The following is a 26,808-nucleotide window of genomic DNA, read 5'->3' as shown; positions in this document are numbered from 1 at the left end:
AGGCTACGTAAGGTATCGAGCCGCTCGAGCCGTTCGAAGCCGTTGTGAAACGTCGTTCGCTGTTTGCGTCGGCTCGCATTTCCGCTGACCTTTAACCTTTTCCAATTTGGGTATATTCTATCGACGGGCACGAGCGATGGTTGCCCCTTCATGGTTGCCCCCAACCCAGTCACCGGTGCCACATGAATAGATGTCAAGGACCCTCGGGTCGCCGCACGGGTCGAAGTTTTTTTTCGGAGAGGATGATTTCGATCGATTAAACCACTGATCGAGAGGAAGATGGTCATGTTTTTCCATTGTGTTTAGCCCTGTACCTTTGCGTGTGGTACGGTTTGGGGCTTGGGGAGAAGCTTGACGAAAAAAAAACGCACCTCATTTGAGACGGAGAGCAGCAAACAAGACATGAACTTAATGATCTTGCTGGCTTTGGTGCATCGTTAGCGGTCGAAGGGAGACGACGATTGAGGTGTTGAAAACAATACACTCAAAAAAGCGGCTACAAAATACACCACACCATCGTATCCTTCTCCGGCCGGAGGTCGGCTGGCATATTGTCGCTAGGGGTTGATGGACCGCTAATTAAAGCCTTAGCATCGTTGAGTGGTATGAACGGTACACACCACTTAAACGATTTCCGTTTATGTACGCGCACAAAATCGCGCAACCCTGTCGGGGCGATTGAGCAGCGAGCTTCAGAAGTCGTTGACTTAACGATCGCCATGATCGGTGCCGAGACAGGGTCTCTTTCAGAGGGCTAACCGTGTGCGATATGCTGCGGGCGATGCATTTTGAGACTAAATGGACTGAGGTCTTGGCGTGGTTATGTCAGAGGTTTTCCGATTGTAGCTCCAACGAAGTGTACACGGGTTTTCTTAGCTATATGAAAGAAAATTCTCGTCACATCATAGCACCACCTGGCGTTGCCGGGAGGAATGTAAAAATCATTTGAACAAATATGGATCGCCGGAATGCGTTTCCATTGGTGGCCTTCGTCGTTCCATCCTGTCTGTACTTGCCTTCGATATGACAAGTGGAAACAGTCTCTAATGATTACTATTACTAAACAATATTGCACCTTGTACTGCTAATTGGATTAACTACAGGCATTCATAGAATTGGGCCTGCTTTCGCTTTAGAAACTCAAAAAATATAAGTCAACATGTACAGTTAGAACCGTAGCTGAACCGAAACATGTGACAAAGCATGCCCTGATGTTACGCAACGCCCAAAAATGCACGGTGTCTGCCACTGTCAAGGGCACAGGAAGCGTTTAACTAATGTAGTAATGCGGCCCTTCGAACCACGCCTCCACTGTTCGAAATGAGGTCACCAGACAAACGTAAGCCAAGGAAGCCGCCGACTTTTCGGAAGTCTGAAGGGTGCTCGAACTCAGAGTTGCATTTATGCGCAGAGCCTGCCATATTTGCGGCATTAGAGAAACCGAAGAAATATGCCGTTTCCACCAACAATCGCGTTACATCTCAAACCGAACGTTCGAAGTGACGGGCACCGCTAAAAATGGGTGCTATTTAAGTTTATCTACAAAAGGCAGCGTTAGTGCAATGGACGCCATCCATCCCGTGACGGAAATGCGACAAACAACCCGCGCTTGTTTGCTCCCCGATAAGTTGTTGAACCCATTTGCCGACCAGCACACATGAGCACATCAACCTGTCGCCTGACGCAAAGCCTGACACGAGCAAGCGTGAGGTTTTGCAACACGAGTTCGGTACGCAAATTGGCTCTAAACAATATGCAAATTCGGGAACGCCTCACACTCCACCAAGCCACCGGTGAGAATAACAAATTAAAATGGCACAGTTTGTTGACTCGCTCGGTCGCTGGAAACAGCGATCAGGTGCACTGTTGCAATTGCATCCTGCGCCCCCGGGAAAATGAGATACGAACAAACTGTCACGTTCGAATCTCGTGATCGCTTAGAACGGAATCGGGCAGCTCAGCAGCGTTTCATCTGTTGCTATTCAGCTCAACTACTGGAAGGTCTCGCTCTCGGTACTGCTGACGACAACCTGACCCGGGTGGTTGATTAAATTGATGCGATGTAAAGCACTTCCGTCCACGGAACCACCTACCACCGGGTGGCTAATGAGCTGTCGAGGGGCGATTTCCGCCATCGTCATACTACACCGGCGCGAGTGCAGTAACTGCAGTAATTAGTGACGTCATCGGTGCAGTCGAGTGCGTGCAGTTTAGCAGCTGGAATCGAACGCCACTTGGAGGGAGAACCTGATCGCCTTGAGGCCACACCAAGTACCGTGTCGAACGTGGGGTTTGGGTGACGAACCCTTGCCCGTTTGCTGTGGAGCAAGACGTCAGCCGGAAGGCAACTCCTAACGGCGGCGTATCCTTTAGCAGCCTTTCACTTTCGTGACGATCGCGAACCACCGAAGGAAGATGCAACGACATTGAACTGGCGCATATGTTTTGCAGCTTCGTGCCAACCAACGGCGTCCCTTTGCAAGCGGGATCCCTTTTCGGAGCGGTTTGAGGACCTGCTTGGGATGGTGGGATTTTGTTGCTAGGCCGTGGTAAGCCGAAGACTGCAATCAGGTTTCGTTCGAGTGGCATACCACGCAGCGTAAGAAGCGTTGCCCCAATGGCAGGTTCTTTGTACCGATCGATCGCATGGAGCAGGTTTTGAGCGATGCTTCGAGAGGCGCAGTAAAACAGGCCATTGGAGCCGATTTCGAGGGACGCAGCAGGATTGCTAAAAGGAGCAGAACCGGTACCGGTTCCATGTGGCCGGTGGCCGGTATGCTTCGTGGGGTGCTGGTGTGATTGGGAAAATCCTAGAACGAGATCGAGGTTAATAATAAAAGGCACGATGCAAGATAGCGACGCGAGTGAGGTCGTTGAATGCTACTTTTAGATCAAACTGCTGCTCGCCAAGATACGTGTGAGCTGCGGCGGTCTATGACCAATGTTCGAGAATAATTTCTTCTCATATCGCCGTCACCATGAATCATGTAGAGGGACGCAAATCACTTGTTTTATGAAGTGAACCCACACACTCACACAAAACGGGGTAGCGATTCATTGGCGTGACCCTCGTAGCAAGGTTAAATGGTGGCATGCCCGAGAAGTGATTAATTTATGCAATCTATATTACACCACGATCGCTCGGATTAGAGCCGCCAGATGTTGCCACTGCATGTCGCGATACCACTTAGATGCAATTCCCGATTAGCCCGGTTGTGTGAGTCATTTAGCCAGCTGTGGAAGACGCACACGTCATTCCGGTGGATGTCGCAAAAAAAAGTAGAACCATGCCACCTCAACCCTGTCTGGCTCGAGTTCGAACGTACGGCATTAGAAGCCGGCAAATCGTGCCGTGTGCGATCATGCATTATGCAACCGATCGACTCGTGCCTGACCTCGATTAATCTCGATCGCGAACTGGTCAGGAGCGCACGGGATCGCGCCAACGCCACTCGGAACAGGACTGTTGATGCCGGTGTTGATATGGTCCCACGGCATTAGGAACTGTTGCACCTGTTCTGGTGTCTGGTGGTTGATGAGGATCTCAATTCCACGATCGTGTCCGTGTTTTCCCCGTGAGTGCGATAAGACGATCACGCACGGGATCGACACTTCCGAGGCCTCTGTTTGGGCTATCAGGATGGAAGATCCACGCACCAGGAACTGTATCTCGCGGGCGCTTTCTGAAGGACCTTCTACGCGGTCAATCTGCTGTCTAGATGGCCGACATTGACATTAAAAGCCAGGAAAAAAAACCACAAACTCCCCTCAAGGACGTCTATTTTCAAGCTCCAAACCGCGGATCCGCGGGGGTCCAAAATCACAACAGGCCCATCTTCAACATTCGCCACCGGTCGCGTGGGTGCCCGAAGTCCTTCGCCTTCGTCTGTGTTGCTGATGAAGCGCTTTTATTGGGTGCTTTTTTTTGCTGTTGATGGCTTACTCCGAACCGGTGTGATCAAGCACGGCCCCAATTTGGTTAAGCCGAGCGAATGTATGATTTAATGGCGCATCAACAGTCGCTCGTTCTCGGTGCTAGCAGAAACTGCGACTCTTGCGGCCACTCGTGGCATCCAATTAGAAAGTGTAATTTCGGGTGCCATTTTCCTTGAGCAACAACCTCCACCGTGCGGCAATGAAGAGGTTGGAAGATGCACACGAGACGTTTTTTTTCGATTCCCCATTATTCTTCTGTTGTTCACTTTCAGGCTCAGCGCCTTTACGAGCGAAATGGGACCCACGCAGAGTGACCCTGGTCCTCACGTCAGGTTGGCAATGACCGGCTGGTGGCCCCAAAACGTGGCACTTCCAAAACTAGGCCACTTGACAATTGATATTCCGAACCCAAGCACGTAGGCTGGGCTGGGTGCACCTTCATTCCGGACCCAGGGGGGAGGATTGCACCGAATGTGCTGCTGCCAATACGCAATTTTGTGACCCACGTAGATGGGTGTTTGCTCAAATTTAGCCCCGATAGGTACGGTAAATATTTGCCTCGCAACCGGTGACTAGAGAAGCATCTCGAAAACAAGCATACAATTCGGTTCGCTTGATTTGCATCTCCTCGGCACGACGACGAAGCGGATTTTGCTTCAGAAAAGCCAAACATGCCCAAAACCGGTCGAGCCCAAACGGGGCGAAGAAAACGAATCAAGTTTAACGCCCGATTAAGGGTTGAATGAATATTTTATCGAAAGAAAATCATCAACCATCCTGTACGGCTTCGCCTCGTGGGTCCTTATCCAGATGGATAAGACTAATGAACGTGGATGGAGGAAGAAGAAAAAACTCACAAAGCGAAATTGGCGATGATCGAGCGGATCACGATTGATCGATGGGTTTTTTCGCGGTTCAGTTACGATTTGACTAGCGGACGAGCGGACGTTTTTCATTAATAATTCATTGTTTCATTATCGGGTGCGGCTTCGTTTGCAGTAAACTTTGGTAAATTTTTGTCCGTCAGCTCATCAACCACCGAACACAACTTCATTCTCGACGTGCAAAACGGCCAGTTCTAAGTGTGGCTTCTAATACGCGATCGCGTACGTGCCTTCATCGCTCAAGGTCACACCGGACTCCATTTACAGATCGGTTCCGGAGCGACAGGGATTGAAGGTTAAGTAATTTCACAACACCGTGCAAATGGCGCCCGTATCTGTCCCGGTGTCCTTTATCAGCGCCATTCTGTGACGTCTGCGGTGTCAAACTGTCATCAAAGATACGACGATGGCCGATGGTTGGTTTTGTTTTCTTCTACAGAGTGGTGTGGGTGCATAAATAAAGCACGTTCATGGGTCGCACATTCGGTCGCAGCACTTCTCACGATCCGTAACATCAGGAGTCAACTCAATAGCGTCACATGGTCGATCATAATGGTCGTCATTGGCGTGGAACGAAGAGTTGCGCCATGTTAATTGAAGCAAATTCAATTGATCCGTGCAACCCGGGCGTACGTCAACCATACCGGGACCGGTGGAGTTCTTTGGGGAATCGCACCACGTACGCTCCCAATCAAAGCAAATCATTAATAATGCTATTATCTGCCAGCGGGGTTCATGATCTTCGCCACGGAACGCATGGACCGGCTGGAAAGTGGAGCCTCCGGCACAGGGTGTCTCGTGAAAGAGTCGAAGCGTGGACAGCGAGGCGGTCAGGAGTGGCTCGAACGAGCGGGCATTGTGGAAAGAAAACCAAACAAACGCAAAACCCCGTCGCAGACTTGGGGTTTCATTTTTTTCCTCTAGTCCGTGGATATCGCCATCCTGGATATCGCAATACAGTACCATTGCTCGCCGTTGCCCCGTAAAAACCCGCTTTTTCTACATCGATACGGGTGTTTTTTTTTTATTTTCGTTATTTAGTTCCATCGTTGTGGCGTTGTTTATCTTCCGCCTTCACTTTGACGCAGACTTTGGAATGTCGATGGGGATCGGCTTGTTGATTTTTCGGCCAAAAACGGAGGGAGGACGTTCGCGAATATTGGGTTGCGTTGTGCAAAGAAATATTATAAATCTTGTTTACCAACAGCGGCAGACAAACTCGACCTGTGGTATGTGTGAAACGGGGAAAACCCCGTCTTTAATGAGCATTTGAGGCTCACGTTTTTCGTTGATGTTGTGACACCGTCGTTGTGGCGGGATTCGAGTTTCGTAAACGCGATCAACAAAACACTGGAGTCTGATGCGGGGAACCCTAAAAAAATAATGCTTTTTATGAAATGTAATACATGTTATGAATCGATATCGTTTCTATTTCTTATTATCATATTATCACTTATATTGAAATTGAAATACATACTTCATCAAATAAGCATTGGCAAGAATGGATAGAAAACTATATTTGTTTCTCCAATAGTTGTTCACATGGTAGGAATTCTTACAGCTCACGAAAGCCTCCTTCACAGGGCATTGTGCAAGTTGTCACGACAACGATGTGGTAACATATGTAGCTCAGGAGAAAATGTACTCTTTTTCAGCCATCTCTTTCTTTGCTGCTCCGTCGACACCGTTGACGATCGCCGGCTACGCTTTTCTTGACGTTACTCTCGAGCTTTCCCACCGTTTGTCTTCGTCAAGGGACCTCCTGCTGGTCGGTCGCTTTTCCTAAGCGTCTTGACTAATTACGAAACGATCGAGCTGGTGCAAGGCGATAATTGGACCCTTCCACCAGCCTCACGTGATCGCCCAACGATTCGGTATTGATCCGCCAGGGGTCGCCCTCACAGTGGGGGCATTTTTTTCTCAACACTGCCAGCGTGATTGCGGGTTTCATTTCTCGATCTCGATCATACCTTCTCCTCTAAGTACGGCAGGCCTTCTCGTACGGGCCTCGATAAATGCACCGTGTGGGCTTGAGCAAGATGTACGCCTCCCACCGCCATTAGCCAAACCCCCTTTTTGCGTAGGATTGCATCCTCACACGCTGCCGATTTCACCAGGGTCGATAGTGGGCCAATCTATTGGAGGCACATTGTCGTGGTGAAGAAACGGCACTACCATTTAATTTCGTGGCTTTCGATGACGTTCGCTCGTTACGTTGAATGCATCGCCGAAAATGTTGGCTCTGTGGAATCGCAGGTGCAGCAGCTCATATCGTGCCAACACCGAAAAAAGATTGCTCTATTTTGATGACTTTTGTCAGGAGGTGTTGCTGTCCTGACACCCGAAAAACCTACCAGCGCCCTATCTGCGTCTGCGTCACTCTGGGGCTTATCGAGTACAGGAAGGAGTTGCCTTGAAATTGATTTCCGCCTCGGAATGATTCACTTGCCTTTACTAGTAGACCTGCTCGCCGCCAGCGTGAACGTGAGTCACGACGAAAACAAATTAGAATCGAATTGTCGAAACGACCGCTAATCGGTCGCTAAGTTGTTTTTGCCATTCGGTTGGGTCAATTTGTCGGGACGCGAACCGAAATAAAAAAAAACAAATCTGGAAAAACCTTCCGACACACGATCAACAACAATAAAATTGTATAATGGGGTCCTTTCAATATGTTGTTTTTTTTTTCCTTCATCATTTCGATTTTTATTATTTGTAAAGTCACAATGTAAAAGAACGCACGGGGTACGGATGCTGAACACGGGTTGTGGCCCGGGCTGTGCAACAAAAACGAGCCCCGTTCTGAAAGCCAAGCTCGAGCTGAAAGCGAAACAAGCGTGAGTAATGCACGCAAATAAAATTCCAAACCAACAAGTAGGTTGGGTTGGAACCGTCTCACCTAACCGCTCTGTGACGGACCGTTTTGTTGACAAATTTGCAGTGAACAATAGGCCGCGTAAATTGGGGGTGAGTTTCCGAATTCCGCTTGTGGTGGAGTACCACTCCTGCAGGTGTTTATGTGCCGGTTGCCGCACGGCACGTCATCATCGATGGAATGCGATCATCGTGACAATGGGGCACAACTACGTGGCGTCGATTTGAGAACAAAATTGCACGCAAAATTACATCTCGAATGAGGGTAATGGGTTGGTCCCGTGCAGTGTCAGTTATCCTTTTGCCATCACACGTGCAGCACGTAATCGTCTATCCACGTGCTGGCTTATCGCTGCCATCTTCATGAACTCTGGAAGTTGAGTACCGATGGCGTGAAGTTCCAAAACTCCAACATCCATCAAACCGACCATCCGTTCATTCGTGATCCAGTGGCTGCAGAACCGCATGTTGATTTGCATCGTATCCAGCTGATAAAGGCAGCTGGCTCGCATGGGGTTGTGAGTTCGTGACGCTACGCTTCACGTTATCGGAATCAGCCACATCCAGGGACACACGGCAACGCACGTACCGATTTCCGGTGTGCCGCAGGGATCCAGTGCGTGCTCATACGTTGCAGCATAAGCCAGACCAAAGAAGAGAGCTACCGCACGCGAATGAGCGGCGATGATGATGATGATGACGGTGTTGTCGCGCCGCCGTTGATTACCAGGTGCGCAAAGGGGAGCTCGCGAAGCGCATCGACGACGCCAGCGCCGTTGTTGTTGGCGCCCAGAAACCCACACCACGTTTTTCCGTTCGATACGGATGCGTACCGCGGTACCGGTGTTGGTGGTGACGGACGTTTCGATTGTAATCTCCCCAGCCGCCAAACGATGACCGGATCGGTGAGCGACAATCGCGCATCGTTTGCGAGCGAACGTGAACCCAGAACGAGTGCCGCTCGGTACCGTGGAATCAGTTCTGGAGCGAGAGTCCTTGCGAAACGGCCGGTTTTGTTGATTCGCTCCGGTTGCGAGTTGATTCGCCATCGGTGAACGGTGCAGTTGTGCGGTTGTTTTTGTTTGGCTAAGCCGGGCTTTGCGCTGAGTGCGTGATCGCGAAGTTGTCGATTCGATTGTGAGTGCCAGCTGAATTTGGGTTTTTTTTGTAGGAAGACGTCCCAAGTGAAGTGTAGTTCGTGTGCTTTTGAGGGTGCTTTTCAGTGAAACAATCGAGCAAAATTCCAAAACGTTTCTTTTGATCGAGTGCCATCGTAGAGTGCCATGCTGCAGTTAAGCTATTTCACTGTGCGATCGATCGTGTGATTCAAATGTGACGATCGAAGGAAACTGTGCTTTTTTTGTTCAGTCGCTTTTTCTCGCTCTCTCTCTCTCTCTCTCTGTCGCTCTCTCTCTCTCTCTCTCTTCTAAAAGCCACCGTGCGCCTGTTACGCCATCAACATGGTGCATAGCGACGCAGAACGAACGTGATGCAGCGCCAGTTTCGTCCATTTCAAACCAACCGTGATGGCACGGAAGGAATGCTTTTCCGGCTAATGATGGCAAACGAGCTGTCTGCCTCAGGTGGCTCCGTCGTCGGCTAATGTCAGGACGCGCCCAAATGTGTGCTGCAAAATCAACCCTTATGGGTCGGTGTAGTCCGTTTCGGTTGCAGTTGCAAAGGCCAAACCTGCATATCATTGGTCAAATATTACCACCAACGGATCCTCTTGACACAACACTTGTAATTTGTGTTGGCCAGCGTGTGTAGCACAATGTGTTTGTTTGCGGCTTTTGAGACCTTCCCCACATTCCGGTAGCGATAGATAGGGCGTTCCACTCCAGCTTTGCTGTTACTGGTGGGAAGCCCAAACCTACCAGACGCGCTGTACAGTTTGATCGAGAAATGATGAACTGCCGTACAGCAATCTACCGGCATTACACCTACCCGAGACCTATACATAGACCAACATCGGTTCCACAACTATCGTCAACGAATCGAATCGGTGTTGCGTTGTCTCCGAGGGTGCGGTGGCCTATCGATTGGTTCAGTTCCGTTGGCTTCCGTCTGACCATGGCCGACATCCTTGACACTGGTGCAGGGCCGCGGGTCTCGTTCACATTCACAAAAAAAAAACGCTCGATGTGACACAAAAGCTCACGGCCGTACGACAGAACGCGCCTCCATCGTTGAGGAACTTCTGGCTAACTCACACGGCGTGTGCATTTGATAGATGTTACGTTTTGCCTGAGTTTGGTATCGCAGCCAGCGCTCCTTGGTGGGGTGGGGTTTTTTTTTCTTCCAACCTTCACTCACAAACTTGCCTGCTTCAAAGCCCGGACTGTCCACTGATCGTTCCGGTCCGGTGCCGTCCTCTACGAGCAATACACCCACGGTCAAGGACGTTCCGGAGTGAGCTTCAAATGGCAAGGAATCACGCGCACGGACCGAGCCCGAAACCAATCACCTGTGGAGCTGAACGACCGAGCAGAACGGAAGCGGTCACACCGAGTCGCCAAAGGAGCAGGCCCGCAAAAATGTCGCCCCCGATCGAGGAACTGCAGAACCACGGCGAATGGAGGCATCTGGTGCCGGGGTTCTTCACAACCAGCGCTGCAGGAAGTGACGGATGCAATAAACGAAACCAATTCGAAACACTCGGTTTCACCCGTCTTAACGACTCTGACGACGTTTGTTCGCTTGCCTCCAGTTCTAGTCATTGCCGGACGATTTAAGTGATCGGTTTAGTGGAAGCGGTGTTTTTGTGTGCACAGCAGTGTTGTGGAGTGCTCGCTCCTGCAACTACGGAATTCGGAAGCTCATTTGTTGAAGCAAACATCTTCCCCGCGTTTTGCGATCACGTGCGCGTTTGCCTCTTGGGTTGCCCTACTGGAGGCAAACGACTAATTGAACATTGGCAAAAGGTTCACCCCCACACCCACCCATTGTTCTACCGGAGGGAGGGTGAGGGTGATGTGACCGATAGGTAAACAACGGTGGAACACATGAAGGGCTGGTGATGGTTGGGAGACCCACTATCGGTCAGGCCCGCTGGGAATGGTGATAATTCAGTGCGCAAATAGCGCAACCCCCTTCGCGAGATGAACACGACAGCCATCGAGCTGCGTATATCGCGATAAATTGGTTCCCTCGAAATGATACGAGGCTTCACCGCGAGTGGGCCCGATAAGCATGTCGGCACAAATTGGCCAGACAACGGTTGGCCGTATCGCGCATTGATACGGTTCTATACTGCTACGTCAATTGCTGTCGACAAGATGTTGCTCACGTGGGCTGGACGAGTCAGGATTCTCGGTAAACCGGGGATTGTCTGCAGGTCTACCGGTGACGTGAAGTGGTCCCACGAAGATGGAACCTCGTGCTAAGTGCATGGCTAAGCCACCGAAGAGCACCGCGGGTTATTTGCGCTCTAACGGAGCGAAGCAAAACGTCTGAACCGACCCAAACCCCCATCCCTTGTTACTTTCGCGTTCATCGAAGAAGGCGTCGAAATGGCAATGATAGATCGATATTGTTGCGAGTCAGCGCTTATTAAGGGAGCGTTGTAGTACGCGTTTTTGGCGTTCTTTGGGGACTTTTACAACGTAAACCGAAGTCCGTTCGTGACATGATAACACAAACCATCGTGCTTGTTAACGTCCACTCGAACACGGGCTTCGGTTAAGTAGTGTATCAATTGTTTCACCCCAAGCGCCAAGCGTCAGAAGTTGTGTTCATTTATGACCATTTCCCGATCCCTGTGGTAGGTTTAAAAAAAACCATCGAGCGATAAAAATAGCCCGTACCAACATGCACCAACCGCGCATCGGTGCATCAAAGTGCAGTTACTCGTGCGCGTGCTAAGCCCGCTTACGAGTTGCGGACGCCGACATGATTGGTTTACCATGTTGAAAGACAATCAGTGTCATCAGTGTACGCAAAACCGCCGTTAAGTGTCCGTTGGACCATCCCGCCATCGTCTGGAAACCTCTTGCGGAAGCGAACCTTCAGGTGATCGTGTGGAAGGCCACTGCCATCGTGACGATGACGATCCTTGGCGATCCGAGTCTTGCCGCTGCGAATCATCATCAGCAACAGCAGCAACAGCAGCAGCAACAGTTGCCACAATTGCTATCACTATTCCAGTCACCGCGGTCATCGTCCGTTGACAACGGAACCCACGCCGAACTGCTAACAGGTAATAATGCCACGCGGTGGCGCGACGCACGTGCCCGGAAGGTTTTCACCATCGAAACCTGGCGGTTCGACTGTTTCGGAACACACGATTCCACGCATTCCATTCACGTCCGAAAGTCATGACTCGCCCGTGAAGGTTAGCCGGAAGTAAGCGTGACGCCGATCGGGAACTCGGAAAACCACCAGCTGGGCGTTGTATTTCGTGACTCTGGGTGGGTTTCGGGTTTTTGTTTATGCTTCCCTCTATATTGCGTCACGAGGAACATCCATCCTCCGTTTCGCTGCTCGGTAGCTTTACGACATTCAGACAGGAAGATTTCGGAAGGCTCCTTACGTAAGGCCGGCTCTCTTGTGGCTACTTCTGGCCAACACCCGATCCGAGGAAAGTCGCTTTCTTTCACTTCAACGATCCGTTCCGATCGAGCATCGGAAGCGTTAGTGCACTCAATGGTTCCACCAACAATGGTTGACATTCAGCTCGCTTTAGTACGATCGAACATTGACGGCAAGTTGCATAAGTCACACCCTCAGCCGGTTGCTCAGTCAGTTGGTCAGCAATGTCGCTTCCGCCCCTAAAAGTGGCCCCAAACTATCGGACGAGACACCATGGCGGCCACCACCAGGGGTATAGTAAGGAAGCCCACGCGTTACGCGGCTGTAGGTTTTCGTTCGCGTGCTTCACACTTTCACACGGTAGATCGTTGGATGGAGACCGCCACCAGGGCACGTGGTGGTTCGGTGGATGGTGTAACGGTGCGGTAGTAATCGAAACATGAGCACATGGTTTCGATTTCGAAAGGCTTTTGCTCGGTTACCGGCTTTCCCGCGACATTGTCCCGGCGGTCGTGAACGCGTGTGTGTGAATATTGCGACGACTCGTGAGGAGGAAAATCGAGAAAGTTTACGTCAGGTGGCGCTTGATGGAGTAAGCGAGATGGAACGCAAACAATCGGAGCGGTTCGTCACATCCGATGCATGGAAAAAAGGCCACAGGGAGCCATGGATGGGCACACGGGAGGGTGGGACTCCTTGATGGGAAGCGCGAAAAAGGAGGGTGGATATTGCATAATCGCATCTGGATTCGCAATATTTGGCCCGATCGCTTAGTCATAGATACGGCAAAAGGGGACTGGCCAACCGTTCCACTGCGGGGCACGACAATGCATAAATCAGTGACTGCACGAGATCGCGATCAAGCGAGTCGCGGTTCCGTTCGACGGATGCAAACGATCGCTCAAGTTGACGAACCTCTGGGGGCGTGCTGGATAAAGCTGATGATCGTTGCTTTACGTACTACTCGCGAGCCCTTGCCGTCCGATCGGTGAGCTGGTAAATAAATTCGCCGATGGATAATTCATCGGGAAAATGTGAAGAGCCCTTTGGTGTGAGGGCTGTGAGTTGTGGGATGTGTTGATGAGCGGCAAACAGGCAATCTCTCGTCGATGCGCTCGTCCGGAAAGTTTACAATGCTGTTGAAAGCGACATTTGGTCATTATTTGCAATTATCATTAGCGATTGGTTAACAGGACAGCGTGAAGATGGATGTTGATTACGAGTTGAAGCTAGTTCCGGAGTGTAATTGATACCGTTTCAAGGGATGAGATATTTTAAACGCTATGATGAATTAAAAAGTATATCTGAAAGCTGTAACACGTTCGTAATTTTCTGTTTGCTTTTCTTTAATTACAGCCGCTGGAGAAGGGAGTGACGTAGACAATGGAAACATTCAAGATTTGCTTAACGATACCGGTGAGTACTGTTCAAATTCAGTTACATTCTCAGATCTTTTGGATTCCGATTGAACTAAATCGATAACATATGGTGCTTGCTGTTTTAAAAGGTTATCAAGGCATCTATTTTTATTGCTATGCGTATTAAAGTTGCTTAGCTCATTTAGCTTAGCTATTAACATAAACCAGCATGGAAGCATGATTGAAAAATGCATGAAAATTTAAAAAAAAACTAGGAATGTATTTCGGGCTTGATATAGTTGAGAGCTAACTCGCTCAACCGGCTTAAATGATATTCAAATCTAATGTGCAACTCATGAACTGAAAATCGATGAGATTGTTCGACATCGATATGTAAAGTAACAAGCACTTAATTCAACATTCCAAAGTAAAATTGATATTTATTTGATCAAAACTGATTTCTTAAATCATTTTTGCCGTTACATACGAATATGCTGTCAGCAACATGGAAAAAGCTTAATTCATACTTTTATGCTGTCTTGGAAGCTTAAAAGCTCTCATAAATGAAGCTTTTCAACGACCCAAAGCTCTCTCTATGAAGTGCTATAGTATGGATCACTGAGTCAAACGGACTGTACGAAGCTTTCGATTTCATTTCAAGCTTTTCGGTTGAAAGCTCTCATAGCAAAGTTGATGTAAACGCTTTTTTCCAGCTATCGTCAACCTACGTGCAGTGTACGATTTACGAAATGAAAGTTTACTAAAAAATATCAAAGAAAAATAGTCATATCTACTAATACGCAGAATAATTAATTTGATGTTTTAAAACTTTGATATATTTTTATTTTATGAAAATGCATGGTGTTAAAATTTATCAAGAAGTTGTGCACTAAATTGCAACAGTTATCATTTACAGGAAGATAATTTAATAAGATGGCTATATTAACTAATTGTAAATTTTGTATAGCATCCGCGATATAATTTCTGGTCATTCATATTATAATAAGATTACAATATACTTCATTACTATCTTTTTCAACACTCTTTCATCGACTTATAGAATAATTGTTGGAATTGGGGCAATAATATTGATTCTTTAATACTGATAACGATAATCCAAATTCCGCAGCCACTTTCATAAAATACCACTCATTCATCTCATGGTCAATGCACAATGGTTTAAAAGTTGTAGTTACATTGATCTTTGCTTGTGTATTAAAAGGATTAATTGAGTTGTGGTGCATACCAAACGCGATTGTTTTTCCTCAATGAATGCTCCATACAATGCAATGCAATGCACATGCACCGACGAGTTAATTGTGGTCAATAAATACATTGGTTCGTGCGTGCATTGGCATGCTTCTTGAATTCTTCACGTGCAAATTTCCGTGACCGGTTTATTGATTTAGAATATCGGAATATTTAGCCGTAGCCATAAAGTGACTTTGGAAAATTATCCCCTGACTGTATGAAAAAGAATACGTTATTCTAGAAAAGTTTTTGTTTGTTAGTCATTAATGTTAGTCATTAGTCATTGTTTATCATTTGTCATTTCATATAAGGCTTTTTGCAACGCTTACGTATAGCATAAATTATCATTCATTATCACTATCGCACTCATCATGGTTTTTTCCATCATTCGTTGCAGATTCCGAGCTTTCTTCTCTGTCCCATCTTGGTAAGTTTGATATATTTCGGCTTAATAGGCTTGCAATATTGCATTGTAATGTTTTTCATTTGTCAGAAAACGCTTTGTCTTTGGAATTTAAATGTTTTCTAAATGTTAGAAATACAACGTTACTTCGGTTGTGGGGAATATGAGACAAAAAAATTACATTCTACAGTTTGTCGTTAGTGAGAGAAGTTTTGAAGAGCTACTCGGTTGGTAAAATTGATCCACGCTCTACAAAAAGCGTGTCTAGTCTATTTGAGTCGCACTTGAGTTAATATGTTTGAAAGTCTACAAGAGCGGATAAGAGCGGATCAACATGGAATTTATACAAAGCATTATCTTTGATTGGAGGCTTACAGTATTTTTGTACCAACGAGCTGATAAATATCGCACAACGGAAATCAGGTGTTTGAAATATTTTATTGTACTAAGGAATTAGCGGAGGGTATGCGATGTTCTATAAATACAATGCAAACTTTGCCACAAGTGTCCACCGACTTGAGGAGCTAATCGATAAGCCGGTTTTGGGAATTAAATGATTTACGGTTTCCTTTTGAGAGGGATAGCAGCTTTGCAAATATAAATCCAGATACAAAGGACTTATATTAGAAAATCGTAAGATAAAACTCGTTCGTTGATTGTACACTGGAAATGAAGAAAGTGACAGTGTGAAGTAGCATAAGAAAACCACAAGACAACCGCCCTTGGAGAACAAAACTTTAATTGATTAGCCAGCTGGCGCGATTGCATTAAATTTTGTCGGCTTCCGGAACCACGACGGAATCACGTGATTGCGAGCTGCAATCGAAGAGCCATGGAGTAAACAAATGTGACACATTTAGTGAGTTGGAGGCGGTTGCGTTTGTTTACTTCAACACTGTCGCTGTTATGCATGCGAACGAAAAAAAGAAATTTTCTTACGTAGCATGAATCGATGAGCTAATGTGCAGCGCAGAAAAAATGACACTCATGATTTTACGTTATCCCTAAAACCTTGGAAGTAAGCGGAACCATTTCAAATGATGTATTTCGGGTTCAAGAGATTGTTATCTGTCATATAGTTTTTCAAAAGTGCCCTATAACTTGGCTGATTATCAGAAACCGCGCGGTGATTGGCCCTGAAATGTGGTACCAATCAAGGACGCATCGTTACGATGTCAACGAACACCAGGGACCTTTTGGAACGAGCAATGTGGCAAGCAACACGACGCAAATGCGCACTCCACGGTCTGGAGAAGATAAACTCAATAGTGTTAGCAAACGGAACGACCTCAAAGTATAACTATGATGCAAGAGCACCCGCGAAAAAACGGTTAATTGTATGAATCACCGGAGAAGCCGCAGATCCCTGATTCACGCTCCAGATACGGATGGAATCAATTACTAGCGAGCGTACTAAGAGTATCATCTAGAGTTTCTAGCTTCGGATGATGCAGCTCTGCTGCTGGTCTCTTCCAAGAACCACTTTCGGGGCCAGCTCTTTTTGTTTTTGTTTTTCACACGCATTTTAATTTCCCCCTTTTTGCGTTGCACACAATGTTGCGTACGAGCGAGGAAGAGACGCGCTAGCGACATGAGAGGTTTTATTTTTAACCCCAATGGAACACGGGCCACACGTTTCAGGAGGGATTCGAAAACCGACCCGTGATAATTGGAGCGGACCGAACCGGACGCACTAAATGCTGCGTTACGGCTTCGAATCGCGGGCTTATCGCATGAGAGCGTAAACCGAAGCGGTTTGCTCTTATCGATCGATCCGGAAGCGTGACCTCGAAGCAAACCATCGAAAGCGAAAGTGGTCAGTAATACCCACAATAGACAGGCGATTTGTCAGTTATCAGCCCTCGGACGACCTCTTGAAAATTTCCACCTCAGGATGGGCCGAAATCCGAATGCATTGGCCCTCATCACAGGGGTGCGTACATTTTGCTCGTTAAGCAATCTAATCCTGGGGAAAATATTACACCATCCACTCGTGTGCAGCCAGCAACGTAGAACATTCAAACGCCCGAAACTCCCGGTTAATAATTGACGTCATATTACTCGTCTCGCGAATAGGATGAACCGACGGGTTTGGTGTTGAATCTGGAACGGTGTTTACGAGCGGAAAAGCGAACGCAAACGAGGGGTGGCGTTTGATTTCACATCCGCACACCCTTAACGTTGGGGACATGTGTGGGAAGCGATGTACAGAAATAGAACCACTCATTTCGTCTGTCCGGTAGACACGTCGGCGGCGACACCAATGGCACTGGCGTAATTATTATCTACTCCCCACATCGGGGTTGCGAGGGTGAGAGTATGGAAAACCGCTCGAAGGGTGGCGTGAATCGATTAATGCGTTCTCTGCTCACAGTGACGGTACCGTGCCCTACGGGGGTGTCATGAACCCGACGACACCGGGAAGCGAAAGTACTCGCATTCGCGCCAGTTTCAGGTGGTTGTTTGAGCGCGTGCCAGAATAGTAGAAGGATTAAAAATAGGACTACAAGTCGGCCTAACCTTCGAGGAAAGCGTGAACGAATAAAAAAAACACCACTAAACGGAAAGGGAAATTAAAGATTGTACAAAACAAAAAAAAATGGCCAACGGTCGCGGTCGTTCGTCGGGGCGTCTCTGCCAGTTGCATTTAATTGCGCTCGTAAAGCTGGCCTGCCGACGTGAGACGGATGGACCCAAACGTGATGCCACAACTCATTTTTGCACCGGTTGCGCGTAAACAGTCGTGGAACGCAGCATTACAAACAAACACGCCGGTTCCATCTGGTGCGGGAGCCAATTCCTGGACGGTTTGTGGTCGGATTTTGTCTGCGTTAGCGCGAAACCAATGTGGAATGATGATAATTATGTATACCCGTTCGTTTTTCCGAGCTGCCGTCAGGTACGCCACCGGACTGTTCGTTTGATGGTGGGTTGAATAATATGAGAGAGAAAAAAAAGCGCCCCGCACGAACAAATTAGCCAAATTTGTAATACGGCCGCGCCTCCACCGCTAATCGCTGGTGGAAAGGAATTCGCGCAATGGATCATGCCGGTGGTGTGGTTAAATGCCAAAGACAAATATTGTTCCAAATTCCACACCGAACGAGGGTGGCAACGACGATAAGGAAGCCTGGTTTGCGGTTGGTGCAAATATTTTGCTCTTGAAATGGGTTCCGAAAACTTCAAAGTAGACGTGAGGAATCAATTTTCCAACTGGCGATCGGGATCGATTTATTTGCCTATTTGCCTCCCCCTTCCCCATTTCGCCCCCCTTTTGTCCTTCGTTCTACCGCCCGAATGACGCACGAACGCAATGGCGAACGCGTAGGTGGCTTTGCGAAAAACCAGCTCGCAAGGATGCGCCCCAATGGGCACCGGCAGAAGCAAAGAAAAAAAAAACACACACACACGCTGGCCTGTCAACCGGGCCGTGTAAACAGCACCTAGTGCGCCTAGTGACAAGGCCGCTTTCGCCAGGTGAATTCGATTATCATCTCCGTGCGCGATAACGCGCGCACCGCTTTGTCCGCAGATGGGAGGATAAATTATGGCCCTCCCGCTTATGCCGCCCCACGATGTGTCGGCTAATTATCGTACGCACTGTAGCGCCGTCGGCGTGCGAGCTGCTGCAAAGCTGAGTTCGCGCGTTAGTGTTTGTTAGCGTCCGCGGTACTCTCACGATCACTCGGTGATCGCGACGCGAGTGGGGCTCGATCGCGCCTAGCAACAGCGCGCGCACATTTGGTTTTCCCATGCAAAAGCGGCCGTCTGACGATGGGCTCGTTAGTGGGAACGAGATGGCACCATTTCGTGATTCGCCTTACGAGTGAACGAGCACGCGGGCTCGATGGCAAAAGTCCGCCAGCCCGAGTGTTTGTGGCTGTGCGAACGCGCGTTCGCGATAATGCGCACAACAAACACACCGACAGCAAACAGCTGATCGTTCGCCTCCGGGGCCATATTTTTTTTTCTGGCTCGTTTCGAAGCCTAAACGAGGCTTTGGCTTTCACCCACCGCACGGACCAACTCCAGCATCCCTTTCGCGGAGGGTGGCCATGCGAAAACAGGAACACGGAATCCATCATGTCGTGCGCTTTGTAAAATGATCTCGCGCGCGTGCAATGGAGCGTTCGTGAGCCTGATAACGTTACAATTTACACTTTAACCCACGATATGATGATACGGGTGCCCGCGATACAGCCTGCGCGCTGTGTGAGGTAATCGTTGTTGCGAAGGTCAGCGGTTGGGATTTTAAAGCATGATGATATTTGCCAGCTTGCATGTGCCTATTTTTTGCACTGCAATAAAAACCTAATCCAAACGCAGCGAAATCAGCTTGCAAAAGAGGGCAGGGCTCTATCACGCGCTGTCGATCGCGATATCGAGCGTGTGATAAAACCCTTCCAGGTGTGTGTGCGTGTGGCGATCGGTTTTGGTGCAAACTATCGCCTTCTGCTCGATCTGGCTGAATTTGCGAAGTTGCTTGCCTCCCGGATGACGTTTCAAAAACAAAGCATTAATCGACGCGGCTACAACCGAAGGACCCGCTAAAGGGCTCCCTTGCGCGCGCGTGTGTGCGTGTGTGTGTGTGCGCCCTTCTCTCAGTCGACGTTGGCTCGTGCGATGCGTTCTAGTTTTGTCGATCGTCTGTCCGTGACGAGTGGTGTACTTTTACGTAGGGGTTGTTTTTGTCTCATTCCCACCAAAGCTAACTCAGCCTGGCGCCATTCGTCTCAATTCTCGCGATTGCATCCCTTCTCGCGATGCCACGTCCGCAAAAAAAAACCCTGCGAATGAAAACCCTGCGTGTGACCTCCTCGAACCGTTGTCGTGCCGGCGAAGGGGCAACCTAGTTTTAAATATCTCTCTGCTTGCGCTCTATGTTACCCTGCCGCCTGATGACTGGGCCCCCAAGAGACCCTTTGCTGGGCAAACTAGCTCGAACGCAAACACACAGCTCGAGCGCTATTAATACGAACCCACATGCACATTGTGATCGTGGAAATTGTGAGCACGCGGGGCAGTGGAAATGGTGGAACCCCCCGGGGGGGGGGGGGGGGGGATTCGTCTCGATCGCGTTATGCGACACTCCGGTGGTGCATCACTACGAGTACGGGGGTAGAGGGGAAGGGCCTTGCCTTGCGACAAATTGACATAATTACTTGAGCAATCTTCGAACTACGCGGCTCGTTTGCAAACCAACATGGGCACCGAATGGTGACGCCGAATGATGATGATGATGACGATGATGACGGGTTTCTATGTTTCTAAGCCCGGTTGCAACTGATGCAGTACCTTGACGACTTCCGACGACATGCAGGTGTTGCATCACGAGCCACACACACACACGCACGCCATTCAAGCCCTCATTATCGGAACCTACCCCAAGACGGTGTTCCCTCGCCACACCCTTGTTGGTGGCGCCAAGTGGGTGGGGGCTCCGTACCCCATTTCAAGGGTAGGCGCAACGAAAAAGAAACGCATTCCCGCCTCGGGGCGCCACCCCAAATGGGTGGTGGGGTGCTTGACGGGGGGAAAAAAAAGAAGAAAACTAAAACAAAATAAAATCCCACAACAAAATCGTCGGCGTCAGCGGCGTTCGACCTCGATCGAACGGTGTGTTTAACGCGACTGCAAGGGGTGGAGGAAGGAGGGAGAGGAAGGGGGGAGGGTGGAGGGGGAGGGGACCTTAAACAACAGAACAAACAATTCACACAACGGGCTACAAAAGGGGCGCCATTTGGTAAAGGGGCATGCAAAAAACAAAAAAATAGCGGTAATAATCAGAAATTGCTGAAACACTTTCTCTTCCGCCCGATGTTGTTCGCAACAGGGAGTAGGGGGTGGAGAGGGGAGTGAGAGAGAGAGAGAGAGAGCGCAAGAGAAGGAAGGTGGGTTGGACTTTGGTACGGGCGGCCCTTTGCTTACCGGATCGGCGCAAAACAGAACGGCAGCTTCGGCAAGCACATCGATCGCGTTACATCAACACCACCGATGGGTGTAGGATGGGATGGGAGGAGGTTTGGGAAGGGGGTGCGGGGGGTCTAGAACATAGTGACCGCCGGGTCGTTCTGTTCCTCATCGGTAAGCAAAAACAGAAAATCCCTCACCCTCGATCGTGTCCCACTCCTGCCCAGGGAGGGAAGTGTCGAATTTCTCCCCAACCATCGATCCTCAAAGTTTGGCCCATTCGCAAGGAAAAGACACTGACCTGGCCAGCGGGGCCAATCGTTGGGTTCCAACTCCGGGCTCAAACTCTAGCCCTAGCAACAAACGCTTACCATCCCAGTAGGCGCGAGTGGGCACTGGCGTGAAATCAAATCCGGGATGATAACGATCGGTTGCCAACGCGAACAGTGTAAAAAACCGTGCACACACAAAGTGGGTGGTGGAAAACCTCCCAAAAGGTTATCAACTACGACCCAGGCAGGGGGCTTGAGCCGCCATATGTGTGCTATAGGGCGTAGGGAGGCGCCTTCGAGGGCTCGTTGTTTTTTTTCTGTTGCAGGACTATTTTTACCGCGCCACAGAGCGCTATATTTGGATTCGTTGTAAAGGGGACTCGCGCTTATCAGGCCCCATCGCGGCACAACGCGTTTTTCATTAATAAACTCCACCGTTGCTGGCTGTGCAGCGAACATTATCACCCTTGGTTTGATACGAACGCTGCGTGCATTTATGGTCCTTTAATCAGAAGGTGACGTTCCAAATTCCGTGGGAATCGGCCACGAGTGCTGGAACGGAGCACGATTGTGGACGATTGGTTTTAATTGGCGTTTTGCTGGTCGATTGGTTGGGTCGAATTGGGCAGCGGCGTAGAGCCTCGTGCGTCTGCGTAATTGCTTCTGATTGCATCCGGCGTCACGGGTCCCAACGAGAGTCCATCTTTTAAGCTCGATTGATTAAATTGTTCGATTTTGCCATCCACCAACTGCCAACCCAAAGCCAACCAATGTGCTTTCGAAGCAACATAGCTCATAGTGGTGCATAATGGATGATGCTTTGCCGTTAGTGAATGTCAAGGACGATCAAAAAAGCGGACAAGCCACGTGACAAATGCCCTTTCGTGTTTAAGGAACACCCAAGTCGATCGATTTTCTCTCCCCCCCCCCAGTCGGAATGGTGCACGGAATCGGTAAATCGATCCAACGCGCAACGCGACAACGGATCCACAAGGACACGTGTGTGCGTGTGTGTGCGTGTGTGTCTGCCCGATTTTCCACCAACTCAAAATGCCACCCCCCCGAGCGCTCGCGTGTGTCGCTCGTTTTTCTGCACGCGCTAGCGCCGGGGGGAGACTTTTCCGAAAATAGTTCCCGCGCATGGCGAAGGTTTTCCCGCTTACAGTTGTGCATCGGACCCGGTCCAGCATGCGCGTATGATTTATCTGTCAGCTGCTTGGCTCAAGGATTTTCCCCCTTGCGCTAGCCGAGCAAAGCCGACGTTACAGATGAAGCACGCGGGCAAAGAAAAACCTCCCCTAACTACCATCGCTTAGTGGTGCGATTTCGTCACCGATTGTCTTTTTCGTGGCACCAAATGGTGGTTTATTTTCGGCTCTGGTTCGTCCGTCTTGATTGCGTGGCAGCTCGCGTGGCCACATGACGCCGGGGCTGAAGTAATTATGCTCCCCATTTGGTGACGACTGCTTCACGCCTCGATGTAAAACACCGACACCCAAAGTCTCGATAGTCCTTCAACGCGCTCTCTTTGAGTGATGAGCTATTTGAGGGGAAAAAGTATCGAAACATCTCACAGATGGGGTAGCAGACACCGAAACGTGCCGAAATCTTGTCTTATTCTGCAATCATGCCGACACGATGCAAGAAAAATGCGTTTCCACTTGTTTCGATGTGGATTTTGCGATGCATTGCTGCATGCGAGTGGCTGCAGTGGAGTGACTTTGCAGTGGGCCACGTGGTCTATTTTTACTCTTCGATGCAACTAATTTTAGCCACCACCCAAAACAAAAAAACTATCGCGCCGTTCCCGCGAAATGTAGTCCAAGAAATGTCGCGAGCCTTGGGCGGAGTTTCCCACCCTAGCAGGGACTTTTCCTCCCAGCGAACACCATCCTTTCAAGCCCTTCGCTTTCTCCTTCAAATTACTCGCAGTGCGATGATCCAAACGGTGAGCAGAGCCATTGAAGGACAACACAGGTGTTCTTTGCGCCGCCAAAAAATCGTCCCCCAGCGATCGGTTCGCTTTTCGCATGTGTTACGTTGTGGCAAGGATTCACGCAACCTCCCAAGGGATCCTTGGCCGGGCAGCGCCGTAAGCCATCGAACCGGGAAGTCCGTTTGTCCACCCCCGTTTGGGGGGGGGGTGGGGGGGCAGATGTCCACTCAAACCGCGCCAAATGCCAGCTCGTGTGGGTGCATCAGCTCTTCCCGCGCTACCGGGTTCGTGAGGATCTTTGTGTGTCCTTTTTTTTTGTCTGCGGCCACACAAGGCGACCGTCTGCGTCGTCGCGCACGTTTATGAATGGCGTCTCGGCTGGTGGCGTAAGTGCGAACTCTACGCGAAAGTGAACAGTGAGGGAGGATTTTTCCTGCAGTTCGTTGCACACACGCGCATCCACCGGGGGTGATCTCTTCCAACACCCACCCGATGGTAGGAAGTGTTCGCTCACTTTTGCTCTCGATGATCGTGTCTTTGATGACGAGCGGATTTAACCATCCCGTATCGATGACTATGATGTGCGGTTTTATTGACGAGCAGGACACGTGCTCGTGTGCAATGAATGCCGTTCTTTGCATCTACTGTAGCACGCGCGTGTGTTTGTGTGTGTGTGTCACGATCGACAGGAATTATGACCCACTCAGCCCACAAGAACGACATGTGTTTTGAAGTTCAAAACAGCTTGCGTGTTGTTCTTCTACCAACGCCAGCGACAAGAAAGCCGGCGACAAACAATGCGTTTGTTCTTGTACATTTGTTTGCCCAGCCGATTTCCAACCAGCGGCGCGTATATGCGAAAAAAAAAACACGGTTTCGTTTTGTTCTTCGGAAGAAAAAACAACCGTTTTGCCGAACGTCTTTAAACGTGGCAAATGGCGTTGCTAAGACAATCGCTCACAAATAATGAAAATGATTGAACAGCCTCCTGGAGTGGGTGGATCAATAGTAGGGTAGATTTTTCACTTTCCACTATCCACGTCCCTATCGTCGTACGGTGGCTCCATCCCACGTCACGCAATGAAATGGAAAACAGAAAACGACCGCCCTAAATTGCGATGGAGCACTTTCGGGGTGGGAGTATTTTATTTGAAGGTGTTACGTAAAATGTGGTGCAGTTAGAGCAAACCCAGGGCAACTGTTACGCGATCGAGTAGAGCGCAAAAATTGAACAATTATGCGCGATGGAAGAAGAGTTCGAGAAAAATCAAACCTCGGGAGCGATATTTTGAACCGCTCAAGCACCCTTTGGAATGCTCGACCAGTGGTCAACCCGCCTTCAGGTGATCGTGCCAGTCAATCACAACCCACCAATGGGCCCGGTTTCTTGCGCACACTTCCCGTATTTGCTAGCCGAGTCGACTTAACGGCCCCCCAATTTGCACCTGGTGAACCTCGTGTCGGCCAGCCTCGAGTGGGTTGTACTCGAAGAAGGGCCCCACGAAACACCCACGACCGAGAGGGATTTACGATTTCGCTTCCTAGACGTTGGGGGCCGATGAATCAGTCCGCACATTTGGAAGGCGGATCACAACGATCGCGCGAGATCTTCGAGACTTCGACGTTGCACCGACTGATCGAGTGGTCGCATGATCGTAAAACGGCGATGCAGGGACTTACATAAAAGACACACAGAAAGTCAATCCTCGTCTTTCGCGCCCTCTGGCCGTGTGTGTGTGTGTGTGTGTTTCGCGGGGGCGACTTACCGGCTACCCGGCAGGCTGCGCTGATTTTTCCCATGTCCATTGCAACCGCAAAAACTGCAGAAATAGAACCGAACGTATACTAAATTTAATCACTCGCTGGGCTCGAAAATAGTGCCCCACCGTTGGGCAGAGAGCAGGAGAGTGAGAGAGAGAGAGAGAGAATATGCCACACCCCAAAAAGCGCCACGTTCTCATGCTAGTTCTCCATTTCTTACTCCTTGCAGATGCTCCCAATGATGTCCTGTATATGATATGTGGAGTCGTCATCGCCATGGTCCTCGTGGGCCTCATCATAGTTTTAGTCGCCGTTACGATCAGGTGAGTTTTCGAGGGTGGGTTTTTTTTTAATGCTTCCCTCCCTTCCCCAGTCCTTCTCTTCTCCCCACTCTCTTCGTCATGATTCGCGTCAAGGACGCGAGTTCGCCTCTGCACCGGAACCTGTTAAAGGTTTACGTGGCGACGTTTTTTTTTTGTTTTGTATGTTTGTTGCTCTAGACACCACGAACCCCACTGGATCGGGATCCTTGTTCATTATTCGTCATCAAACAACAAAAAAAAAGCCCCAACAAGCGTCATCTCAGACGATTATCTTACGGCATCGGTTACGCCTGTTCGAGGTAAAGCGACGGGGATTTTACGCTTGCTCAGCTCATGTAAATATCAACCCCAGCGTGTGCTAGATTTTGATGATGTAGAGACTGAGGGTATTTTTTGCCCCTATTGCCTTCGCTTCTACGCCTGCTACAACCAATAGTTTACAAACACCGCCCGTGAAGGCTATTTTAAGCGAATGTTTACGGCAGTCATCGAGCGGCCACTTCGACGGGCTGCCTATTCCGGTTAAATACCCTTTTACGATGTACACTTTTTGTGCTCTCGTGCCTGTAAAGGAATGGTTGTTTTTGCCAACCACTCACGGGCACGTAATCGAGCATTCCCGTAAAGCGCGTAAAGCCCTTCCCACGAGCCAACCTTATTCGTTGGAGTGCTCCACTCAAAGGATGCACACTTTGTCGCTTATCCGGAACGTGTTAAGGCCCGTGTCCTTAGAAGATCCACCGGGTTTAACCGCGCATTAACGGCGCACAAGGCAAGCTGATCGAACGTCGCCCAACTCGCAACGGGGAAACTGGTTTTCCCGAGGTCACAAGGAAGTGGTTGATCGTTGCCGAAAAAAAAAATCCGCACCCTCCCCCAAACAATCAAACGGGTCAATTAATATTCATCGCCCGTAATTCTGCACTGCTCTCGTGGGTCGGGAACTTTACCTTCCCCTCAGGTCGACTTCCGGACGCGTTGTTTTGTAAGTCCGTTGTGAGACGAATGAAAAATGGACGGTCCAACGAGGGTTTTTTGTTGCGAGCGGTTAGCACCGGTTTTTCGCTTCCGCAGTCAAGCTCCATGTGCTCAAATGCAGCGAAAAGAGCAACGAAGACGTCTCCCCACGTTTTGCCGAGTTCGATCAACTCTTTCCGGTTGGTTTGTTATGATCGCGGACTGTTTACACTTGGCTGGCTGAAACTCCATGCTGCTTCCGCGTTCGAACGTGCCGAAGAGCGAAAAACCCTGGCCACACACACACACGCGGTCGCTTTTGTGTCGGAAACTCTGGTTCTCTTTGTGGCGTGTTAGCGTATCCTGACCGATCAGCTGGTCTGCAACCCTGCCCAGAACCGTTGGACTGATTG

General features: G+C 49.3%; 1 protein-coding gene across 1 annotated transcript in view; it reads left to right on the top strand.

The window, feature by feature from the left end:
- Positions 1-26,808, top strand: part of LOC128732224 (histone-lysine N-methyltransferase Suv4-20) — a 53,604-nt gene that overhangs the window by 14,776 nt on the left and 12,020 nt on the right. The window contains exons 4-6 of the mRNA XM_053825399.1: positions 13,581-13,640; positions 15,231-15,260; positions 25,345-25,438. Coding sequence (XP_053681374.1) covers positions 13,581-13,640; positions 15,231-15,260; positions 25,345-25,438 — 184 coding nt within the window. The remainder of the gene's footprint in view (positions 1-13,580; positions 13,641-15,230; positions 15,261-25,344; positions 25,439-26,808) is intronic.

This window comes from Anopheles nili, chromosome 2, assembly GCF_943737925.1.
Source record: "Anopheles nili chromosome 2, idAnoNiliSN_F5_01, whole genome shotgun sequence".
Classification (NCBI taxonomy): Eukaryota; Metazoa; Arthropoda; class Insecta; order Diptera; family Culicidae; genus Anopheles; species Anopheles nili.
The sequence above is the reverse complement of the archived record's forward strand: the minus strand, read 5'-3'. Positions and strand labels throughout refer to the sequence as shown.